The 20,309-nt window shown below is 36.7% G+C and overlaps 1 protein-coding gene across 1 annotated transcript in view; it reads right to left on the reverse strand.

Annotated features, from left to right (window-relative positions):
- The window catches only part of PRKDC (protein kinase, DNA-activated, catalytic subunit), a 167,295-nt gene that overhangs the window by 18,964 nt on the left and 128,022 nt on the right, over positions 1 to 20,309 (reverse strand). Inside the window, exons 65-76 of the mRNA XM_036737168.1 lie at positions 17,889 to 18,077; positions 16,967 to 17,191; positions 16,072 to 16,180; positions 14,904 to 15,015; positions 12,710 to 12,893; positions 10,013 to 10,190; positions 8,857 to 9,047; positions 6,635 to 6,815; positions 5,796 to 5,956; positions 2,501 to 2,712; positions 1,210 to 1,297; positions 735 to 878 (exon numbers count right to left, since the gene is read on the reverse strand). Of these exons, the coding sequence (XP_036593063.1) occupies positions 735 to 878; positions 1,210 to 1,297; positions 2,501 to 2,712; positions 5,796 to 5,956; positions 6,635 to 6,815; positions 8,857 to 9,047; positions 10,013 to 10,190; positions 12,710 to 12,893; positions 14,904 to 15,015; positions 16,072 to 16,180; positions 16,967 to 17,191; positions 17,889 to 18,077 (1,974 nt within the window). The remainder of the gene's footprint in view (positions 1 to 734; positions 879 to 1,209; positions 1,298 to 2,500; positions 2,713 to 5,795; positions 5,957 to 6,634; positions 6,816 to 8,856; positions 9,048 to 10,012; positions 10,191 to 12,709; positions 12,894 to 14,903; positions 15,016 to 16,071; positions 16,181 to 16,966; positions 17,192 to 17,888; positions 18,078 to 20,309) is intronic.

The following is a 20,309-nucleotide window of genomic DNA, read 5'->3' on the forward strand; positions in this document are numbered from 1 at the left end:
GTATGTCAAAATTCCAATGAGGTGAAAAGAGCCTGAAGAGGCTGATGAGGGCGCACAGAGCACTTATTGACCAAGTCAGGTTTTTCAAAGCCATATAGGGAAGAGGGAAGAGCAAGAAAGGAAGTGATGATAAATTCAAAAGTGTGACATTTCAAAATAAACTAGGGCTTATGACAAAAGTAAAAGAAAAGAAAAAAAAAAGGGTTTTCTTTCTTTTTTTTTTAGCTATTTGAAGCAAAGAGAAGGATCAAAAAAGGGATTGGGCAATGGCTGGGTAGATGACATCATGATAACTAATGAGATCATTTATGTGCAAGTATTATTATCCTACTTTAAAAACAAGGAAACTGAGGCCAGAGATTTTAAGTGACTTGCCCATGATCAAACAACAAGAGGGAGAGCCAAGATTCAACCAGAATTCTGGTGACATCAAGTCTAAGATTCTGCCCATAACACTGCCCTACCTCCTAGACCACATACAACCTGTGGAGTTGAGAAACCAAATTTGGAATAAAGAAGGCAAGTGATAGCTCTGTGGTACTTCCTAACAATCAACCTGTAACATATGCCATCCTGTGTAATACAAGAAAACAACAGGAATTAATATGTGCTGAAGAAAGAATCTAACCTGAAGGAAATCTGGGAAGTTGACAGACTTGACTTTTAGCTTAAATTATCAATGAGACTCTCACAAAAAGATGAATCATTGAATTGAATGAACTTTACATACATACCTGAATAAACTTCCTTCTAAAGGCCCCAAGGCCGGGAGCCTCTGGGTTTCCTAAGACTGAATACATCTCTTCATACATTTTTTCAAGTTTTTTTTTATTTACAGGGGTTTGCATCAATTCGCCTCTGACACTATCAACCCAGTCCTATATGGAAAGAAAAGTAGGGGGAGGAGAAATACTAAATTATAAAGCACACATTTTTCCTGATTTCTCTTGTTTTGAGTCTATGTTTTACAATAGCTATATATAGGATCACATACAATAACTATATACTAAATGGCACTGGAGAATTGGTTATAGGACACTTTAAAAAGTTACATAATTAATAGGAGGAAGGAAGGAAAGTGGGCACTTCCAACTGTCTTACTGGCTCTGGGCATCCCTGAATGAGGTAATACCTTAGTGTCCTTGCCACTCCCATTGTATGCAACCCAGCTGGGCAGCCACAATACATACTGCTACTGCTTCTTTTTACCTTAAAGAGTAATTCAGGATTAGAGAGCTGCTCTAAGGCATTAATGAAATCTTGAACCACTCCTCCTTGATCCAATTTACTTTTTATCCTATGAAAGAAGAAATTGCCAAGTTTAGGAAGGTAAGGAGCCTCTCAAGATCAGTCTATTTGATGTAAACATCAGATTCTTGTTTTCAATCTAACAATGTTACATTACAGGCAAGAATAAAGCAAATATTTTCTGTAAAAACAGAAAAACATACAAAGTTCTTCTTTAGTCAAAATTTACCTTGGTGTTTTAAACCAAAAGAAGCTAAAAACAGATCTTCTTGAAAATTGATTGTGGCCTCTTTTGATACATGCAATTTGGTATTTATAATTTGTCTCTAAATTTGTAGTGAAAAAAGTCACCTTTGTTAGCAATCTCCATTCCCCCCTCCTCTTTTTAAAATAACTTGTTTTCAGTTGTCTTTGTTCAGAAGAAAAGACTGTGAGGTGGGCAGGTAGTAGGCAGGAGCAGATGGTGCTCCAGACCAGCCACGCACAAAATACTTATTCTGCATATATCCCCTTTTCTCTCAACACTGCCATTGTCTTGGTTCTGCCCCCAATCACTTCGGACCTGAGTTGTTACAAAAGCCTGCTGGTTAGTCTAGCTGCCTCAAGTCTCCTCCCAGGTCAGTCAACCCTCTACCCAGTTGCTAAATTCCTTATCCTTTGTTTTTCTTTTAAAATTGCAAGTAATTAAATAAATCATCGGGTGGTAAATAGCTAACTCTTAGGAGCCAAAATATAATGAAGTTTAAAAAAGTAACTTAATAAAAGTAACAGTGTTAGCAGCTTAACTTTCTTCCTTCAGAGACAGAGAGAGGTAGAATACTGTAGCTTTGTGCGCTGATAAACTGTTATCCATTGGATAAAGTGACACCATCTAATCTCTCTTATCCACAATATGAGTATCAATGACTTGGGATGAAGTATCATAATTTGGGAAGAATTTCGTAAAAACTAAAGGAGAAATTTTAAGGTAAGGGAGGAAAGGGGGCTTTTTTAGATAAAGGGGAGAAATCATACGAGAAAAAATCATATCTGGCATGGAAAAATTCAATAGTTTGATATTAATCTGATATTTTGCGTTCTGTAGCAGGCTGTGTAATATTCTTGGTCACCTAAATTTTCCACACGCTACTTTTATTATATCAACTGCATAGCAAACAACATTTTATAAACAGGACAAGATTTGTTTATTTTACCAAGCCCATTATCTTTAACTGTCTCTAGGATTCCATCAGAAAATTATCTATTATATCACCTTGACACAAACTCCTTCTTCTTGTGACCAGCAGAAGTATCTTTAAAGGAATAGTTTTCACTGCTTATCATAAAAGGATAGACGATAGCCTGTGGATAGTTATCAGCAATTTCTGCTATGGTGTGCTGCACGGCCACTGCTTCTTCCTTATCAAGCAAGGCCATCATTTGGCTGATCCAACCAATGAACTGCCAGCAGGGAATGGACGACATCTAAAACACACACAAAGCTGTTACTAAAATAATTTCTGTAATAATCTTGGGAAACAACAAAATATAAATCCCTATTTTAAAACTTATTTTTAAGGAGAGCAAATTTCTCTTTCTCTACGGAAACCGCATAAATATGCTATTTAAATGGTGATGGAAGCAAAAACAATGTTGTTTTTAATAATAATAACTAATATTTACATAGCACTTGTCCGCAAGAGCAATATAGAGGGTGCCCAAAATGTTAGAAAATATTCACAAACCTGAAACTCAAAAGAATCATCTTACAGAAATATTTAATGTTAATATAGTAGTGTGTACTTATTTTAATACTCACAGGATTTGTTATTTCATTAGGGTAGAATAGGATTCTTTCTAATGATACAGATTACAATTCTTCTGTGTACTAGTAGACTTTAAGAATTGCTGTGAACACTGTATACATTAATAGCAATATTGTTTGAAGACTAACTATGAATGACTAGGCTATAAATATTCAATTTAACTACAAAGGCCCATGCAGGAAGACAGAAGTATGTATGGTATGGTTATACACACACACGTGCGCGCACACACACACACCCACCCCATACTATATCAAACAGAGGCCCTCTCTAGTGGAGGTGGGGAGGGAGGGAGACAGTTCAGAATTTAAAATGTAACAAAAAAATAAATTAAATTCATGTTTTTAAAAGATTCATCACCCTCCAGCCAACTTGGCGATGAACAACCTCCCTGAGCACAGGTTGGCCTCTAAACGGCAGACATACAATTTATTAGCATGCCCATGCTCCTAGGCTTTCAAGTTTGGTAGGACCCACTAGAGCTTGTATTCTGCTGGCAATGCCTCTGAAAACCCAGGTCACTTCCATGCCACGAAGAGGCAACAGAGCAGGGCTTGAGTGCAGCAGACTGCCCCTCTTTAAAGATCACAGTTACAGATCTGTTTCAGAATTCAATGTGTAAGCCTCATGTCTTCTAATGAAAGATAAAAACAATCATAGAATTTTAGAACTGAAGAGTAACTAGCTCATTTTCACAGATAATTAAACTAAGGGCCAGAGAGGTGAAAGACCAAATTTGGGCCAAAATTGAAGACCATGACTAGCTAATGACAAAGCTGGGGCTAGGACCAGGGACTTGAATCTTCTAGCTCAGTGCTCTCTTTCCACTATGTGGTACTGGCCCTTCTTTTCTCCTTTCCCCCCCTAATGAACATATTCTTCAAAAAGCATATTATAACAGTAAAACCTTTATGAAATTACCACCTAAAACTCAACATATGAGAGCAGATTTTCTTCTCCTCCTTGCTTTATCAGCTTACTGGTCATTAGCATTTTCATCAAATCCAAAGCAAAGCAAGGAATCAAAGATGTAACTCAAATTCATCAAGTTTAGAAGACATCAGGCAATTCCCACATTCCTACCAGCATCCTGCATTGCTGATTCTATACATGGCACACGTCAACTATGTGCAGCGACAACCTTCAAATCCTCTCCTGCTGCAGGACACTACTCGTACACCTGAACCGACTGTCCATGCTGTACTTCAGAAGACAGAGCAAGGCACAGGCATATCACTGGAGAAGAAGATAAGGTGGAAAAGACCCAGGACCACTAGTGTGGTCTTTGATGGAGAAATCCTCTCTTTCTACTTCCTGCAGCTGAACTTAACTGACAGGCAAACGGATATAAAAAGTGGTCACCATGCCTCCCCACCAAAGGACCTCTGCCACTAACTGGCAGTCACTGGTTGCTGTGGACGAAACTCTACTTTTAGACATCCATTTCTTTGGGTTCACAAGACTTACATCTTCATTTCTGTGAGATTCACACCAGATAATCTCTAAGCTACCTTACAGTTTTAAAATGCAACAACCCCATGATTCTTCTGTGTGGTGGCACATCCCTTCTGCCCACCAATCGTGTTTAACGGTAAGTGCCAGATTTCTCAAGTGTGCACTGCATAGATTTTCAAATAATTTGTCTTATACCTACGGATACATGTATACACACATGATTTTACTGAAATATAAATTAAAGATTGACAAGATCTTATAAATTTTTATAATCTGTTGACTGGAGGAAAGGGAATAAGCATTTATATAGTGCCTACTACATGCTAGGCACTGTATAAATATTTCCCCATTTGAGCCCATAACTCTGCAAGGGAAGTACTGTTATTATCTCCATTTTACAATTGAAGAAACTGAGGCAAACAGAGGTTAAACTGCCCAGGTTCACACAGCTAGTGTCAGAGGAAGGATTTGAACTCAGGTCTTCCTGATTCCAGGCCCATGAGTCTATCTACTATGCCACCTAGCTGCCTACATTTAGTAACTGATTATACTTAATACTGTTGAGTGTTAATGATATTAGAAATATATGCCAAGGTCATCAAATTCAAGAGATGGGATGAATTAAAAATGTAAAAGACTGTAATTTTTATTATGAAATCTTCCCTGATCCTACTGCTTAAAGGATGCTCTCCTATCTTGAGTTTTCCTAGAACACTTTGTCTGAATCTCCTTTGCCTGCCTCCCACCCTTCCATCATACCCTACCTCATATCATAGTTATCTATGTACACAGTAAAATATAAACCCCTTAAGGAAAGGGACAGAATTATTTTTTATCTTTCTATCTCTAGCACTCACCACAATGCCTTCAAAAGGAAAGATGCTTAACAATGTTTGCTGCAATGACACTGAGTTTATTCAATCTATTTTTTAGTAGCGATTGCCAAGTGTACGGTGTATATTATAATTTAACCACAAGGAACAACTGCCTGATCTTTTGTACCCAGTTTTTATAGAAAATCCGTGTCCCAGTCCCCACAACACCCACAACTTTACTCCTTACAGACACATTGTTCCCTTAACACCCACAGGGAAAACAAGGCAAATATGGTCACTTATTTTATAGTAATGTGAATTAAATATTTTTATGAAACCAGGATGAAACTAAGCAAAAATAGACGTTTATTAGGAAATGCTACCAAATAATCACTACTGTACAAACAGATTTAAATTTAAGTGAGACTGTTTTCAACTAAAGTTCACTATGTTAAGAAAAGGACTTGCTGACCTCTTTTGTCATTAGGCCCAAGGTCTCTTCTGGATACCGTTCTAAAATTTGAAGCAGTCGAGGAAACTTTAGCCTGGCTTCTTTAGAGTTTAATTTTAAGGCCTTTAACATCTTGTCCACCACAAGTGCAGGATATGTTCGCAGCTCCACAGCATCAATAACTATCAAGATAACACGATCAAGAAAACATGTTACCAAAAACCTACTCTTTAACTCATTTCTACCTTTGTTCAGAGAATGACAAACCTTACAGAAGATAAAACGCTCCCTCCTTGCTCCACACTTTGGTGTCCCTTCTTCTCCGATCACTTCTTTTGACCAATAAACATCAGACACATTTTTGGGCTATGAGGAAAATGTTTCTATATCAAAATGAAATCTTCTCAGTTAGATTATCCGTCCTGCATGAAACATTATCATGTCCTGGGCAAGGAACGTAAGGAGCATCTGCTGGTTATGGAATTTGTTCCAGGAGTTAGATGAAGACCACACGAGTCACAGCCACAAGTGGAAGTCTAAACCATGCAAAAGGAAAGACAACAGGACAGCGGAATCTGTTCAAATGCAGACGTTCTTGCTGAGGACGTCATGACCACTCTGAAAGCTGGTAAGCTTGACATGGAACTTTTGCCTTTATTTTCTGGTATAACCAGTCAATCAAAAAGCCTTTGCTAAACACCTATATGCCAAGCACAACACTCTACTTAAATATTATTTTATCTTCTATATGTATAGTAACTTTCAGAGAAAGCTATCCACTTTTTGCTTAATTTCCCACCTAGTAAGTGGCACATTTTGCAGGAAGACCATTTAATATATTTCTCCAGATTCTCTCTCACCTGATGTACTTTCTTCCTCTTTACGGAGATGTTTGTCACAGAAATCTACCAAGGTCATATAAGCATCTATGACTCCAGCTACATCAATGTGCTCAATAGAATGAGACTGGACCTCTTCTTCCGCTCTCCTTGCAGCTTTAAAAAGATATTCAAATGCTTTTTTGTGCAGACCTCCAATAATCTGGAATTCAACCATAACAAGAAAAAATCTAGATGTGTAACTCAAACTTAAAAAAAAAAACTATTTTCTGCTAATAATGAGAAGTTCATTTTTGTTGTAATCTTTGACAACAAAAGTCATAGATGATGATTGGAGTCCTGAAAAAGAATAAACAAAAATCTAGCCTGAAGAACTTCTTACTGAGTGTTCTATGGTCAAATCCCAGCAAAGGAGAGCAGCTCCTATCGTGTGCAAGCCACTGTTCTTTGTGGAAGATTGTCATCCTGCTGTCCATTAGGTGGGGAAGAAAAGAGCTGTAAACAAAGACTGCTTAGCTAAAAGACATGGGTCTTCCACAACTGGCCACAGAGACACAAGGAACAGTTAGGATATCTGCAGAGGTTATTTTAAAAGAGGCACAATATGAGAGTCTGAAACCAAGTAGATGTGGTATCAGAGGAAAAAAATTGGAAGCTACAGAATTCCAAGGTACATGAAACAAAACCAAAAAAGCACCCATTCATATACTAAATGAAAAACTAGATGAAAAACACAAATTGTCTTTGCATCCTATTTGCAAATTCATCCCACTGACTAGTAGAAGTTTAGAATAAAATTCTAATTTGAGATAAATTTGTACTAGTACCAATAAAATAGCTTTATCAACAAAATTTGCTACAACTAGGTTCCATTCCATAAAAGTCAACCAACATTTTTGTGCTTACATGGTACTGTGATGAGTTCTTCAGCTACAAAGAGAAGAAAATCAAAAATGGTCTTTACCACTTAAAGTAGTATATATATGCTGATTTTCATTTATGGAATTTTAATAGATAAGTTTCAGAACTGAAATTTTGATCCATAATTGTTATACTGGACTTCACGCAAATATAATTTCCTTTATTACAACAAAGAAGTGTTATACTTTAAATGTTCAAATTCTGGCTGAATCTGCTGCTACTTGGATGACCCACAATTTGTGTTAAACAAAAGCAAAGGAATTTTTGCTGTTCATTTTGTTGGTCTTTTTTTCTTGGTGTTCCACTTTACCCCAACCCTGAAGTTACAGATGACTAAGAAGTACATTAGAAAACACTTGTAGTTTGTCCTTCATTCTTGAAGAAGACGGATGATATGTGGCAGGTGATGTCCTGATTTGCAAGTGAATTGGATTTAAATGAGGCATGGCAGTGCAAATTTACCAGCCTCATTCTCTCCTCAGTAGCCATATGGGTCCAGTGGCAAGATACAGATCAGGATGACTAAAGATGGCCTTGGATGCAGCAAGAGACTTTTTAATAAAGTTAAAAGTCTTTCCCAGCTCTCAGTCTGACTGAGGCAATGCCCATTCAGTGATTAAGGCTAGGTAAGAAATGAGGCAAAGGATGGCTTCTTTTACCTAGTCAAAATAAAAAAAATCGGTCTCGGAGGGGAAGTTGTTTCTGGCCAAAATAGAAACAAATGCTTTTTACACTCATTCTGGGCCATCAGGGCCCAAATAATGACTAAGGGAGACTTGGGCTGGGACCTATTGTCACTGGGGCCACCTCCAGTCATCCCACATGGTTCCCCAAGGAGTGAAGCTGATGACTTTGCATAGCCCTGCCTTACTTAATTCACTTGCAAGTCATGGCATCACCTTCTTGATATCAGGGTCCTATTCAAGAACAAAGGACAAACAACAACCTGTGAATAGTAGTAGCTGCCCCACTGATGACCCAACTGGCCAGTTCCAGTTGGGCAATACAGTTCTTTCCTTCTCTTCTTCTCTCTTTTTCTCTGTCTCCATAGGGTATCATGCCCTTACCTGTGGGTGCTCTGCCCAAAGGAATAGAAATTTTGATAGTTGAAACCTCACAAGATATCTTGGGGTTTGTGGGCTCGATTTCTTCTTAAGAACCATGCCTTAAACCCAAATCACTCTGGCTCTCTTTGATTGGCCAACAATAGAAAACACTTAGTGACACTGACCTATATACTATTCTATTGTAGCAAGCAAGTTAAATTCATGCATTTATACAGTATTAAAACATTAAACATTCATTTTCCCACCATTATTTACCTTCTCCGCATCCTCAGAACTGGCTCCAGAAAGCTCTAAAACATTTTTAGCTTTACCTTCTTCAATTTGGGCAAGACAAGTTGGCTCACTACTGACTGCGTCAGCCATAATGTTGTGAGTGCGACCCAGGAGAATATTCTGATTACGCGAAGTCAGATTATTCTTGCTCAGGTAGCTTGATATGTTCTCATCTGGTGGATCACACACCGCCCCCCCAAAAAAGAAAGAAAAAATTTTAAGCAAATGAATCCCATAAATTTAAAATAATTCTGTAAGATACAGAAATTGTTTTAAAGAACTACTCAAAATAAGATTGGCTAAAAAAAAATGAGATAATATTAAATAAAGTTGCCTTCCAGAAAAAGTTAAGGACCGATTTCATACTGATTGATAAATTACTTCTGAGATAGGTTTTCAGTGAAAAACTTTCCATCAGCAATAACTGTATCAAAATCCAGATAGACAAACCCCTTAAATTTAAAAATCATCCTGAAATCAAAAATAATACAATTTTCATTTCATCAGCTCAAACTAGTTATTAAGTAATAAATTATGTTTGTTGTAAAGATCCCTTAAAAGTAACATAAAATCATAAATGAAAATATTACCAAATTAATTGATTTGGGGCACAGGTAGGAGCAGACATAGAAGTAATAATACTGAGTATTCTACAAGACTGGACATAAGTAGTTGTAAAGGAGGCAGTCACAGCAAAAGGAATTTTTCCATTCTCTGTTCCACAGGCCACATTAGTAAATACTCCAAAGCTAAAAGGAGAGGTTAATTCACCAAAGGTGACATAATGGTTATGAATTTGGTTTTGACAGTACTTTCTTCTGAGAAGTTTTAAGGGCTCAGCAGTAATATTAAAATGAGACCCACAACACAGGAAGAAGGGAAAAATGCTATGATTTTCATTTCATAAAGATTTAGGTTCTAAAAGTCATCCTGAACCTGCTCCCTTGGATCCAGATTTTCTTCTTTTTCTCTAGAAAAGCCAATTTTTATCTGGTTTTAGTTCTTAATTGCCAAACATCATGTAAAACAAACACAAAAGAAAAGTCTCAGATAAAAAATGAAATGTGAAAGAATAGCTACATTCCATAGAGATGTAAAAAACAAAACAGGTAGGTCTTGTGCAGAAGAGTATAAATACCGAATAATAACGAGACTGTCTTCAGCACCGTGAGAATCTGCTCAGAACTACTCTGCGTCTGACTGCGGCTGTGGCTGAACCGACAGTAACTGTGAATCCACTGCACCTGCCAGTCTTCTCGTGTTTTAGATTCTCTATGCAGTTCCTTTAACAGTTTCATTGCAACTGAAAAATTGTTCTATTAAATAAACAAAAAATCATTACAATTCATCATATAAACAATTCAATTTGATGACCATACAACAAGTAACTACTACGTGCAAAGAATTGTGAAAGGCTGAAGGAGCTAATTAAAAATGCTATCATTTCCTCACAGAACCCGTGCAAACAATGGATCCCATAAAATTATACCACATCTTCGAATTCAAACTATTTCAAGTTTTAACCACGTAAAATTGGTAACTGGTTCCAGTCCAATGGAAACATGCAGTATGAATTAGTATGACAGGACTCGTTATTCACAATAATCAGCTGTATTATACACTAGAAGAAGTCAGAGGGGCCTGTGAGATTTAAAGAACGGATCCAGCTGGGGAGTTAGGAATCAGGGAAGGGATCGAAGAAGAGGCAATATATGAGTGGGCCTTAAAGAAAAAAAAGGATGTCAACAGGTAGAGATAAGGCCATGGAAATGGAGCCAATGCCACACCTGGGCACGTCTACTGGCAGAGGTAAAAGACAGAATAGGACGAGACAGGAAAACAGCAAGAGGTCCGGTGTGGATAAGATGTAGAGAAAGCCAGCACCATGAAGGAAGGTGGATGTTAGAATGTGAAATTCAGATATCATGGGACTGAGGAGCGAGTAATCTTTTTGTAAATTTGTCAATAAAAGAAGATAAATAGGATAATACCTTGAAGTATGGGAAGGTGGTTTTTAAATTTTTATTTTTTTAAGATAGGAGAGACAAGACTCTACAGGCAGACAGGAAGGAAGTGGCAGAGAAGAAATAATTAAATATAAGAGAAAAGGTTTTCTGATTCAGCAGTGTCCAGGAGGGGATGGGAACAGATGGAATCAAGGGCAAAGATAAAGAGGGCTACCTAATCCTCTGACACTGGAGGGAATGGGGAAAGGTTGGGCAAAGAAACAGAGCGAGTCGTGAGGTGTGGAAGAGGGACACTAAGGTAGGTCTGATACATGGCCTCAATGCTCTCAAAAGAGAAGCGCTACAAAGAAAGGCAAACAATCCCTGCTCTGGAGGAGCTCAGACTCTAATGAGGGAGACAATACACAAATGACATATATACAGGATAAACGAGATAATCAACAAAGTGAAAAGCACTGAAATTAAGGAGGATCAGGAAACACTTCTTGTAAAGGATAGAGGATTTTAACTGGGACCTGAAGGAAGCCAGGAAATAGAGGTGAGGAAGGAAAGAATCCCAGACATGGGGGACAGCCAGTGAAAATACATGGAGTCAGGAGATGGACTGTCTTGTGTGAGGAGCAGAAAGGAGACTGAGGAGGCAAGTACCACCGGATTGAAGAGTACCTGGGGGACAGTAAAGTGTAAGAAGACTAGAGATGTAGGAGGGGTACCAGGTAATAAAGGGCTTTTAGTTCCAAACAGAAGATTTTATATTAGATGCTGGTAATAAGAAGCCACTGAAGTTTACTAAATACGGAGGTGATAAGGTCAAATCTGTGCTTAAGGAAAATAAATTTCACAGGTGACTAGAGGATGGACTGAAGTAGGGATAGGAGGCAGAGACACCAACTAACAGGCTACAGCAATGGCCCAGATGTGAGATTATGAGGACCTGAACCAGGGTGGCACCATGTCAGAGAGAAGGGGGACATATATGTGAGGTGTTATGAAGGCAGAATCTACAAGACTTGGCAACTGACGGGATGGGGGGGGAGGAGTGAGAGTGAGGAGGTAAGGATGACACCTAGGTTGTGAGACTGAGTGATTGAAGAGAACGGTGGTACCCTCAAAAGAGGGGAGGTTTTGGGGGAAAAGACAATGAGTTCAATTTGGGATGTTTTGGGTCAAAGATATCTCAAAACATCCACTTTAAGATGTCTAATAGGCAGCTGGAAATGCAAGTCTGAAGGTCAGGTGAGAGGTAAGAGTTGAATAAATAGACCTGAATATCATTTACATAGGGATCAGAATTGAATTCTTGAGAGCTAATGATGTCATAAAGCAGGGTCAGAAAGCCTGAATGTGTCAGGAGCAGGGCTTGAACCCATCTCTTCCTGCCACCAAGATTAGTGTTCAATTCAACTGTTTCACTAACTCTTTTCTATGACCTTTCAATTACCTAGAAACTTATTCTTGGTATTTCTGCATTCCACTCAATCCCTTTGGGAATAAATTCTAATAGACATACTCTCATAGAGTGTAGCAAAGAACAGCAAGGGCAAAAAGTGAAAAGGGGAGTTTCAAGACAGTTACAACAGAAAAAGGAGAAGAAATGTAATTAGAGATTGTATTTGAGAAGCTTTCAACCCAAGGAGGCTGAAGCAGGTTTGGAGATCAAGAAAAGTAGGGGCTTTGGTACCTTATGTTCTTTTTAGAGACTGGTGAAGTTTAGAAAACGGTAAAAAGGAAAGCTCTATAGAAAATTATCTTATTTTTAAAAAAAACCATACACACACTCCCAACCTTAAAAACAAAAAATTTAAAGCCAAATGTAACTGGTTTCTGGAATTCCATAATGTAGTCAAGAAACCAAAGAAGGCAAGTACCTGCTTTCTGGCACTCTCTATCATCTTCATTTTCATGGAAAACTTGCAGCTTCTAATCATTGAGTAAATGTCTTCTTCTTGCTTCTCCACTTCCATCTTGTCATTGAAATTTCCATCCACTTCCATACTATCATCAAGTTGGAGACAACTAAGCTTCTCCTGAATTTTGTTAAGAAAGAAACATCTACACAAGGAAAAGGAAAAAATAACATAGATCCATGAAAGGAACCAAAGTTTTCAGTTTTTCCTAATCTAATACAATCATGCAGGTACCAAGGAATCAGAGCCTCAGAATTCCCATTGGTAAGATTTATCATTTTTAAGATTTCGACCAATAGTGTTACAAACTTGGCTTTCATTTCAAGGGTCCAAATCTTTAAAAATCACTGTTGCACTGCAGTCTTTCTCATAGATAAAGGATTTAGTAAAATACAGACAGTTCTCACTCTAGGTAAATGGACAAGTCTGCAGACCTTTACATAAAGTGATTTTCATATAATGTGAATTTGCCCATGGATGTGAGGAAAGGCAGGAAGGGTGCCACATGCCCATGGAAGGAGGGAACTAGGACACAGTTCAAAGACACATCGAGGCTGAGGATGGAAAAGCGAGAGCAGGAAGAACACATAGGGGACTGAGGCCAGCCACGTGGGGCCTGGCTGGAACTGAGAGCAAGAACACATGGTGGGGGTATGGGGTGGGGGCACCAGACACAGACAGAGTCATAAAGGATAGATGACATGCAGGGGCCAGGGACAGACATGCATGTACCTGAGCACAGATGGACAGAAGATAGACACAAGGGGGCCAGATACACAGGTGGGTGGGTGGGCAGAGCTGGGCAAAGGTCTCCTCTTTCCACGGTCTCAGGCCAAGCCCCAACCCAGCCTGGCAATGGTCTCTCCCAGTCTGTTCTTCTGTTTTCACTTGGAGGGTTTCTTTTTTTCGGGGTGGGGGTGGGGTATATGAATCAAAATTCTTTACATAAAGTTGAATTTGCATAATACAAAGTTGTGTAAAGTGAGAACTTTCTGTATACCACCTGCTGCCTCCATTCTCACAGGATAATGAATGTGAACTCACAATTTTATATTTTAACGAATCTGTTAGTCCTTGTGTTAAGTCAAAGAGTATTCCCCCAGCACTCATTTTTTAGCCTATAACAACAGAATACAGAAGATCCTAGCAAAGCATAAAATGCATATTCCCTTTAAGCAAGAGACATTAAACTCTTTTAATGCTTAAAAGCTCAACACATTCAACTCTTACAAAAGAAAGCATTTTCAGGTTGCGACCACTTGATAAAAGCAAATAAGCTACATCCATGACATTACTTGTGCATTTATCATAATTAAAATGCAAAAGGATTTTTGTAGATGTTGTTATTGGGCTATTTCTTTGATTTCAGTGTAGAGTCCTATTTTAATTACAGAACTCAAATGAATGAACTGAAGAGTTAGAATACATGATTAAAGAACCGGACGGCTAAACACTAAGAAATTAGCAGGAATACAAAGAAAAAGACCCAAACACAAAAGAGGTGATCTTCTCCGTGGGCCCGTTTGGTGTTTGTTTTTTTCTCTTAATTGGAACTGGTTGCTCTGATGGAAGTGTGAAGGTATATCATCTTGTCTATATTCAGCGCTTACTGGTTATATAATTCTAATCCCAATAATTGAATGAGAAGGCATTATATAATAATTGGTAGAGGTTTCCTTGGTTCAATTCTGTTACCTAAAATGTAGTATGGAGAGGCAGAGGGAGGTGGAGGCTAACAAGGAAGTACATGTGCTGCTGCTGCAAATACAGCTCCTCTTATGTATTCTACTCACTGATGCTGCCACTGCCAGAAACAGCTTCACTTTCAAAACCCTGTGTAAAGCCAGGATCCAGATGCAAGGGATTCGGCAGAAGCTTCAACATTGTGGTGAAGCACTTGCTTTCTTTACTTAGGCTTCTGAGGGGAGGGAGGGAGAAGGGGAGAAAAGAGGGTGTAGGTTGGCATGTTAGGGAGCCAAAATGTATAACTCAAAAATGAAAATTTCTCTTAGAAGAAAAAATACATAAGATCTGCACAATAAGGGACACCTATATTTTAATCAAACCTGAGATTTCTGTACAGTGTTAAAAAAAAAAGTAGCTTGGAGAGTTTAGAAAATAATCTTTAGTTAATTCTTTGACCATCTCATCTTACCGATTTGTAATGATGTCATCCCAGATGTTCATTGGGTCCATTTTAGCATCTGGATATCTGTTTGTCCAGATTCGCAGAAGTCTCTTAAGGGGAGCTTGAGATGATAAATTACCTAAAAATAATTTTAAAGGATAACTACACCCATAACCCAATGCCAAGCATCAATTAACAAAGTGGTGGTCAACACCAATAAAAAAATAAACCTAGTTTAAATTTCTTGGCTTGAAAAGGGAAAAACCTGTTTTTTCTTGAACAAATGAATATTCAAAGTTAACAAACGGTTTGTTTTGGCTTTTTAAAAAATTTAACTGTTTGAAGAAAGAAGAAATAGGAATAGTTAAAAGAATGATACGGTGTCAATATTTCTCTAGTACGAAAGAAAAGCTGGAATGGAAATAAATGTATAATGGGATGTTGAGTGCATGTATTGAATGATTTTCTCCTCCATAGTAATAATTCTCATTAAGCCTAAACTATTCATAATTAATATTCAAAGCTCTAGTTGCTGCTTTTACTGGATAAATAGGATTTCAACAGGTAGAGACTTAGATGAGGGGGAGAATAGGGGGAGATAAAAGAGAGTAAAAAAGCATGGAGGAAACATGTTCATAAAATAGTAACTAGTCTAATCGTAAGTTCAATTACATGGAACATATGAAGGGAAGAAGTATAAAATAAAAGAAAGGTAGATTAAAACTAGATTATAGGACCTAAAGTGCTATACCGAGGAACGTGTACTTTGATAGGAAATGGGTGGGCACTGAAAGTATTTGAGAACAGGTACAGTAATATGATCGGACTTGTGCATGAAGCCTCATCTGCAGGCCTGTGCAGGACACAGAGAAAGGGATAGACATGTAGAAGCAGAGAAACTGGTTAAATGGCTACTAAGTAATTTTCAAATTTGTACAGTTTTGTACAAATAATAAAAAGTTAAATACAAGAACAGGATACTGCATCAACAATCTGAAAATTATTTTTGAAATCTTAAAATTTTGATTCATTACTTCAAAATTTTAACTATTAAAAGTACAATAAACCTACTGTTATAAAATGAAACATATTGCACAGATTTCACTATGAACATAATAAATACATTTTCTACTAGCAAAATGTCAAATTCCCCAAAATGTAATTATACAGAAAAAGACAATAAGAAAAAAATTACCTTTTTTACTCATAAAGCTGATAAAATCTTGAATTTCTATTAAAGCTTGCACAGACTGTAGTTTGGTTAGTCTACTTTGGTGTAAAAGAGCATCAATACTGGAATAATTCTAGAGAGAAAAGTATTTACATAACACAAATCATAGTATTAAAAATTCAACATGCTCTCTTAAAATATGAAAATTCATGAATCGTCTACATCTAGATATACAGAATCTGTGTATGTTAAAAAAGCTTTCATGTGCCTAGTTAACAAACAACTTTCAGATTTTAAAAAAATGTATATTTAATAACTTTATCTTGATGCTATATATGTTTATTACACACTTGTTGTCTCCCCCACTGAACATAAGCTCATTATGAGTAGGAATTGTTGCTTGCTCAGTGCCTGGCAAATAATAAGCAATTAATAAATAACTGATTTTGATCAATCTAATTTTTTTTAAAGAATCAGCTTCTAAGCCTAGTAGCTACCTACACATAGGACTCCAAGTGGAGAAAGTAGAGAAAGATAATGCACATAAAATTGGGCAGATAAGGAAAATATTAAAAAGAAAGGAGGAATGGAAACAGAATAAAAGTTCCATCTATCTTATTCTACAGAGAACTGTCCTCTACACAGCTGCTCTGAATGCAGATGGCAAGTAGATGTTTTAAAGGATTCTGAAGAAGTCAGGAACATAGGAACTAACTGATAAAGAAAAAAGAACAAAAATGAATTTAAGTATAAAGGGGAAAGAACAAAAAGAAAGAAACAAGTGAAAAGGGAGGAAATAAAAGGAAAAAATTAATGTTAAAGAAATAAGGATGAATATTTATCAATGAAATATTTTTGGTGGGAGTTAATGACAATTATTAGTATTTTTAAACAGCACATTAAAATATATTTGTATTACCTGCATAAAAATCTGAATGCTATTTTCAATATAATATTTTGCTCTGTCAAGGTCATCCTGCAAAATGTAAAGAAGACTCAATTCCTGGCTATAGTGAACTTCTATGAGTGTCTTCTGGAATTCTTTCTTCATAGCGTCATCGATGAATGTTAAAAGTGACTGGTCACTGGCACCCTGAAGCAGTAACTTTAACTTGCTGCGAATCATGTATGGTAGATAAGTTTCCTAAAGAAAAGAAAATCTCTCTGAAATTAATAACATACACCTGTGGGCATAGTCAGTATTTAGTTCCTGACAGTATCTCAGGTAAAGGTCTGAAGATTAAATGATTTTCTTTAGTAATTCAAATACCTGTTTTTAAAAAGTGGCAAAATTTTAAAGGCCCTGCTTATTTCACCATAAATGACCAATAATTGCCACAACCATGCAGAAACAACTTCCCTTGCCAGCTTAGTTTGGACGGTCCATGCAAATTAAGATGTACAAAGAGAAACAAAAATGATAGCTAACAAGAACCCCAAGGAAAATAACTGAAGTAGCTGAACCTGAATATTATCATTTCATGCACATGGTGGCAAATGATGTTTACCACTAGTCTTCAAGGACAATTTGTTTGTGACATTAGAAGCAATAGAAAAATCAGTGCACAATCATAGCAAGCATGGAAAGACTCTAATTTTAAAGTTAATTTCACCTATGTAGAAAGGACTAAGAAGAAGGTATAAAGAGTTAGGTTGGTTCAGTACACTAAAGAAGGCTATTTTATACATTCCCAAATAAAAAGCTTTATCATTTTCATTAGTCACAGAATGTAATAATTTTGTAGAAATAAATGATTTGAAAATTTAATAATGGATTCAGAATCTTCAAATTTAAGTATTAACTATATTTCAGTCGTCTTTTAAAAGGAAGCTTTGCAAACCTGATAAAATGGCTCACTCCATATTTTGCTAAGGTCTGGAGGATTTACACTATCGACACTGATGGTTGAACAATACTCCAATGACTTCCATTCAGTGAGGTGATTATAACATTCAAGAGATGCAAGTTCCCAAAAATCCTTTTCAGCTTCTGTAGGTTCACCCTCTAACCACTCTTGAGTATTTAAAGCCTAGGAAAAGAAAGTTGCCAAGATAATTACAGAAAATTTAAGGATAAGTATAAAAAAAGATATTGGCACTGGTAGGACCATTCACATGTAAATGCATTCTCATGCCTAAAGAAACTTGAACAACAACCTGGGAGACTGTGATTTTGAGTGAAAAACAACAAAACAAAAAACATAAACCAAAAAAAAAAAAAAAGAAAGAAAGAAGAAAAGAAAGAAGGAAGGAAAGAGAAAAAAGGACCTTTTGCCACATATGTACTGAAAGAATGCTAACCAAGTAGCTTAGACTTTTTGGAGGAGTTACCAGTGCTGTCCAATACTGGGAAATTTTAAGAATTCCACAACCTATTCACAAATATTTAACAAGTTCTTAAGAGTTAACCTTGGAAAAAAATCAGAAATATGGCACTTAAAAAGAAAGGAACAGTCAGAAACAAAAATGTTTTGGTTTTAGCTTCCTTGTTTTGGGAAAGAGTAGTTGGATTCAGTAATTTCAAAAGACCTTTCAGTTCTAAAGTTATACTATAAATATTAACGCTACATATGGAAAAAGAAAAACTGCCCCGCTATGATAGAAAAAGTAGAGAAAAGAACGGCAAAAAGATTTATGTTCACAGTCAGTGCTAGCAATGTTTTGCTATTTTTTAAAAATCAAATATAATTAGCAGATGCTCTAAGGTAATACTGCCATTGTACTTAATATTAATTCAATTTTTGCTAGACTGCTACAAGCAATTCTTCTATTCACAGCTATAAAAGCATGTGGTGGCAATAAATAAGGATTCAGGGAAGAAGCCAGCACAGAATGTTAACTCCTTGAAAGCAAGATTGTCATTTGCCCTTGGTATGGCTAGCGCGCAGAACAGTGACCTGGCATATAGTAGGGGCTTAAAAAATACTTGTTGACTGAAGCTGTGGAAAGGGCTTTGAACTACAATACTAGGATTGGAAGTCCAGACGCTAAGAACTACGAAGATCTGGCTCCTTCCAGTATACCATGATTATTATGATGAAAGAAACAGAAATAAGAAAAAGAACTCAGACTAAAAAGGAAGTTAAGACTAACATTGTATGATTATATAAATACATGTTCTGTAGAGGAGAGTGGCCAATCATTGGCCACATCCATTTTGTTACAAGAGGGCACAGAATTAAATTGTAAAACTCAAGTATGAAAAATGTTGATACTTGGATGGATCTGTGATCTCATATATGGGGGTTTCTTTTAACAATGAATTTATTTCTTGCTTATTGTTTGACAGGGGTAGTGGAAGGGAGAGATAATGAATACATGTAGATAAATAGAAGACTTTTTAAAAGATTGTTCTCATTTTGTCTTCCTTACTAATTTGAAAATTTGTGACGTAAAACTTCAAGGTTTTAAAAAATTTTTCCTTCTTTTATTAATAAAAAATATTATTTTATTGATGTCTTTTGTTTTTACATCACCTATCTCTCCAAATATATCCGTCTGCCAGAGAGCCACCCTTTGTTACAAAAAATAAAATAAAAAAAATAAAACTAACCAACTTATCAAATGAATCTGACACTATGTGCCAATATTCCACAATGAGTCTCCCACCTCTGCAATGAAGGGAAGTATATTTTCTCAACTCTTCTCCAGTCAAACCTACAGTGCTCAGTTTTGTGGTTTTCCCCCCCATTTATGTTTTTTTCCTTGTTCTGTTTAGTTCATGATGCGGAGTAAATTCTCTTAATTCTTATTTGTCATTTCTTACAGAACAGCAATATTTTGTTACATTCATCTACCAGAATTTGTTTATCCACCTCCTGACAAACACTTACTTTGTTTCCAGTTCTTGCCTACCTCAAAAAGTGCCATCACTATTTTGGTATACATTTTTTCTTTCTGTTTTTGACCTTCCTGGGGTTTATGACTAGCAGGGAGATATCAGGTTAAAGGGAATATATATTTGTCACTTTTTAGCATAATTTCAAATTGCCTTTCAGAGGAGTTAGGCAATTCACAGCTCTACCAATAATGTGTTACTGTATTTATCCTCCTATAAACTCTATTTCTACCTTTTGTCTTCTTTGTGAATTTGTTCAATATGAGGTAAAGTCATGCAGCTTATGATAACTTGCATTTATCATATTCTTGGTCATCTACTGCAATCTTTCACATAGTTAATAGTTTGCAATTCTTCATTTGGAAATTGTTTATATCCTTTGACCACTCATCCCTTGGGGAATGGCTCTTACATATTTGCGTTG

The sequence above is a fragment of the Trichosurus vulpecula genome, chromosome 1 (assembly GCF_011100635.1).
Source record: "Trichosurus vulpecula isolate mTriVul1 chromosome 1, mTriVul1.pri, whole genome shotgun sequence".
Classification (NCBI taxonomy): Eukaryota; Metazoa; Chordata; class Mammalia; order Diprotodontia; family Phalangeridae; genus Trichosurus; species Trichosurus vulpecula.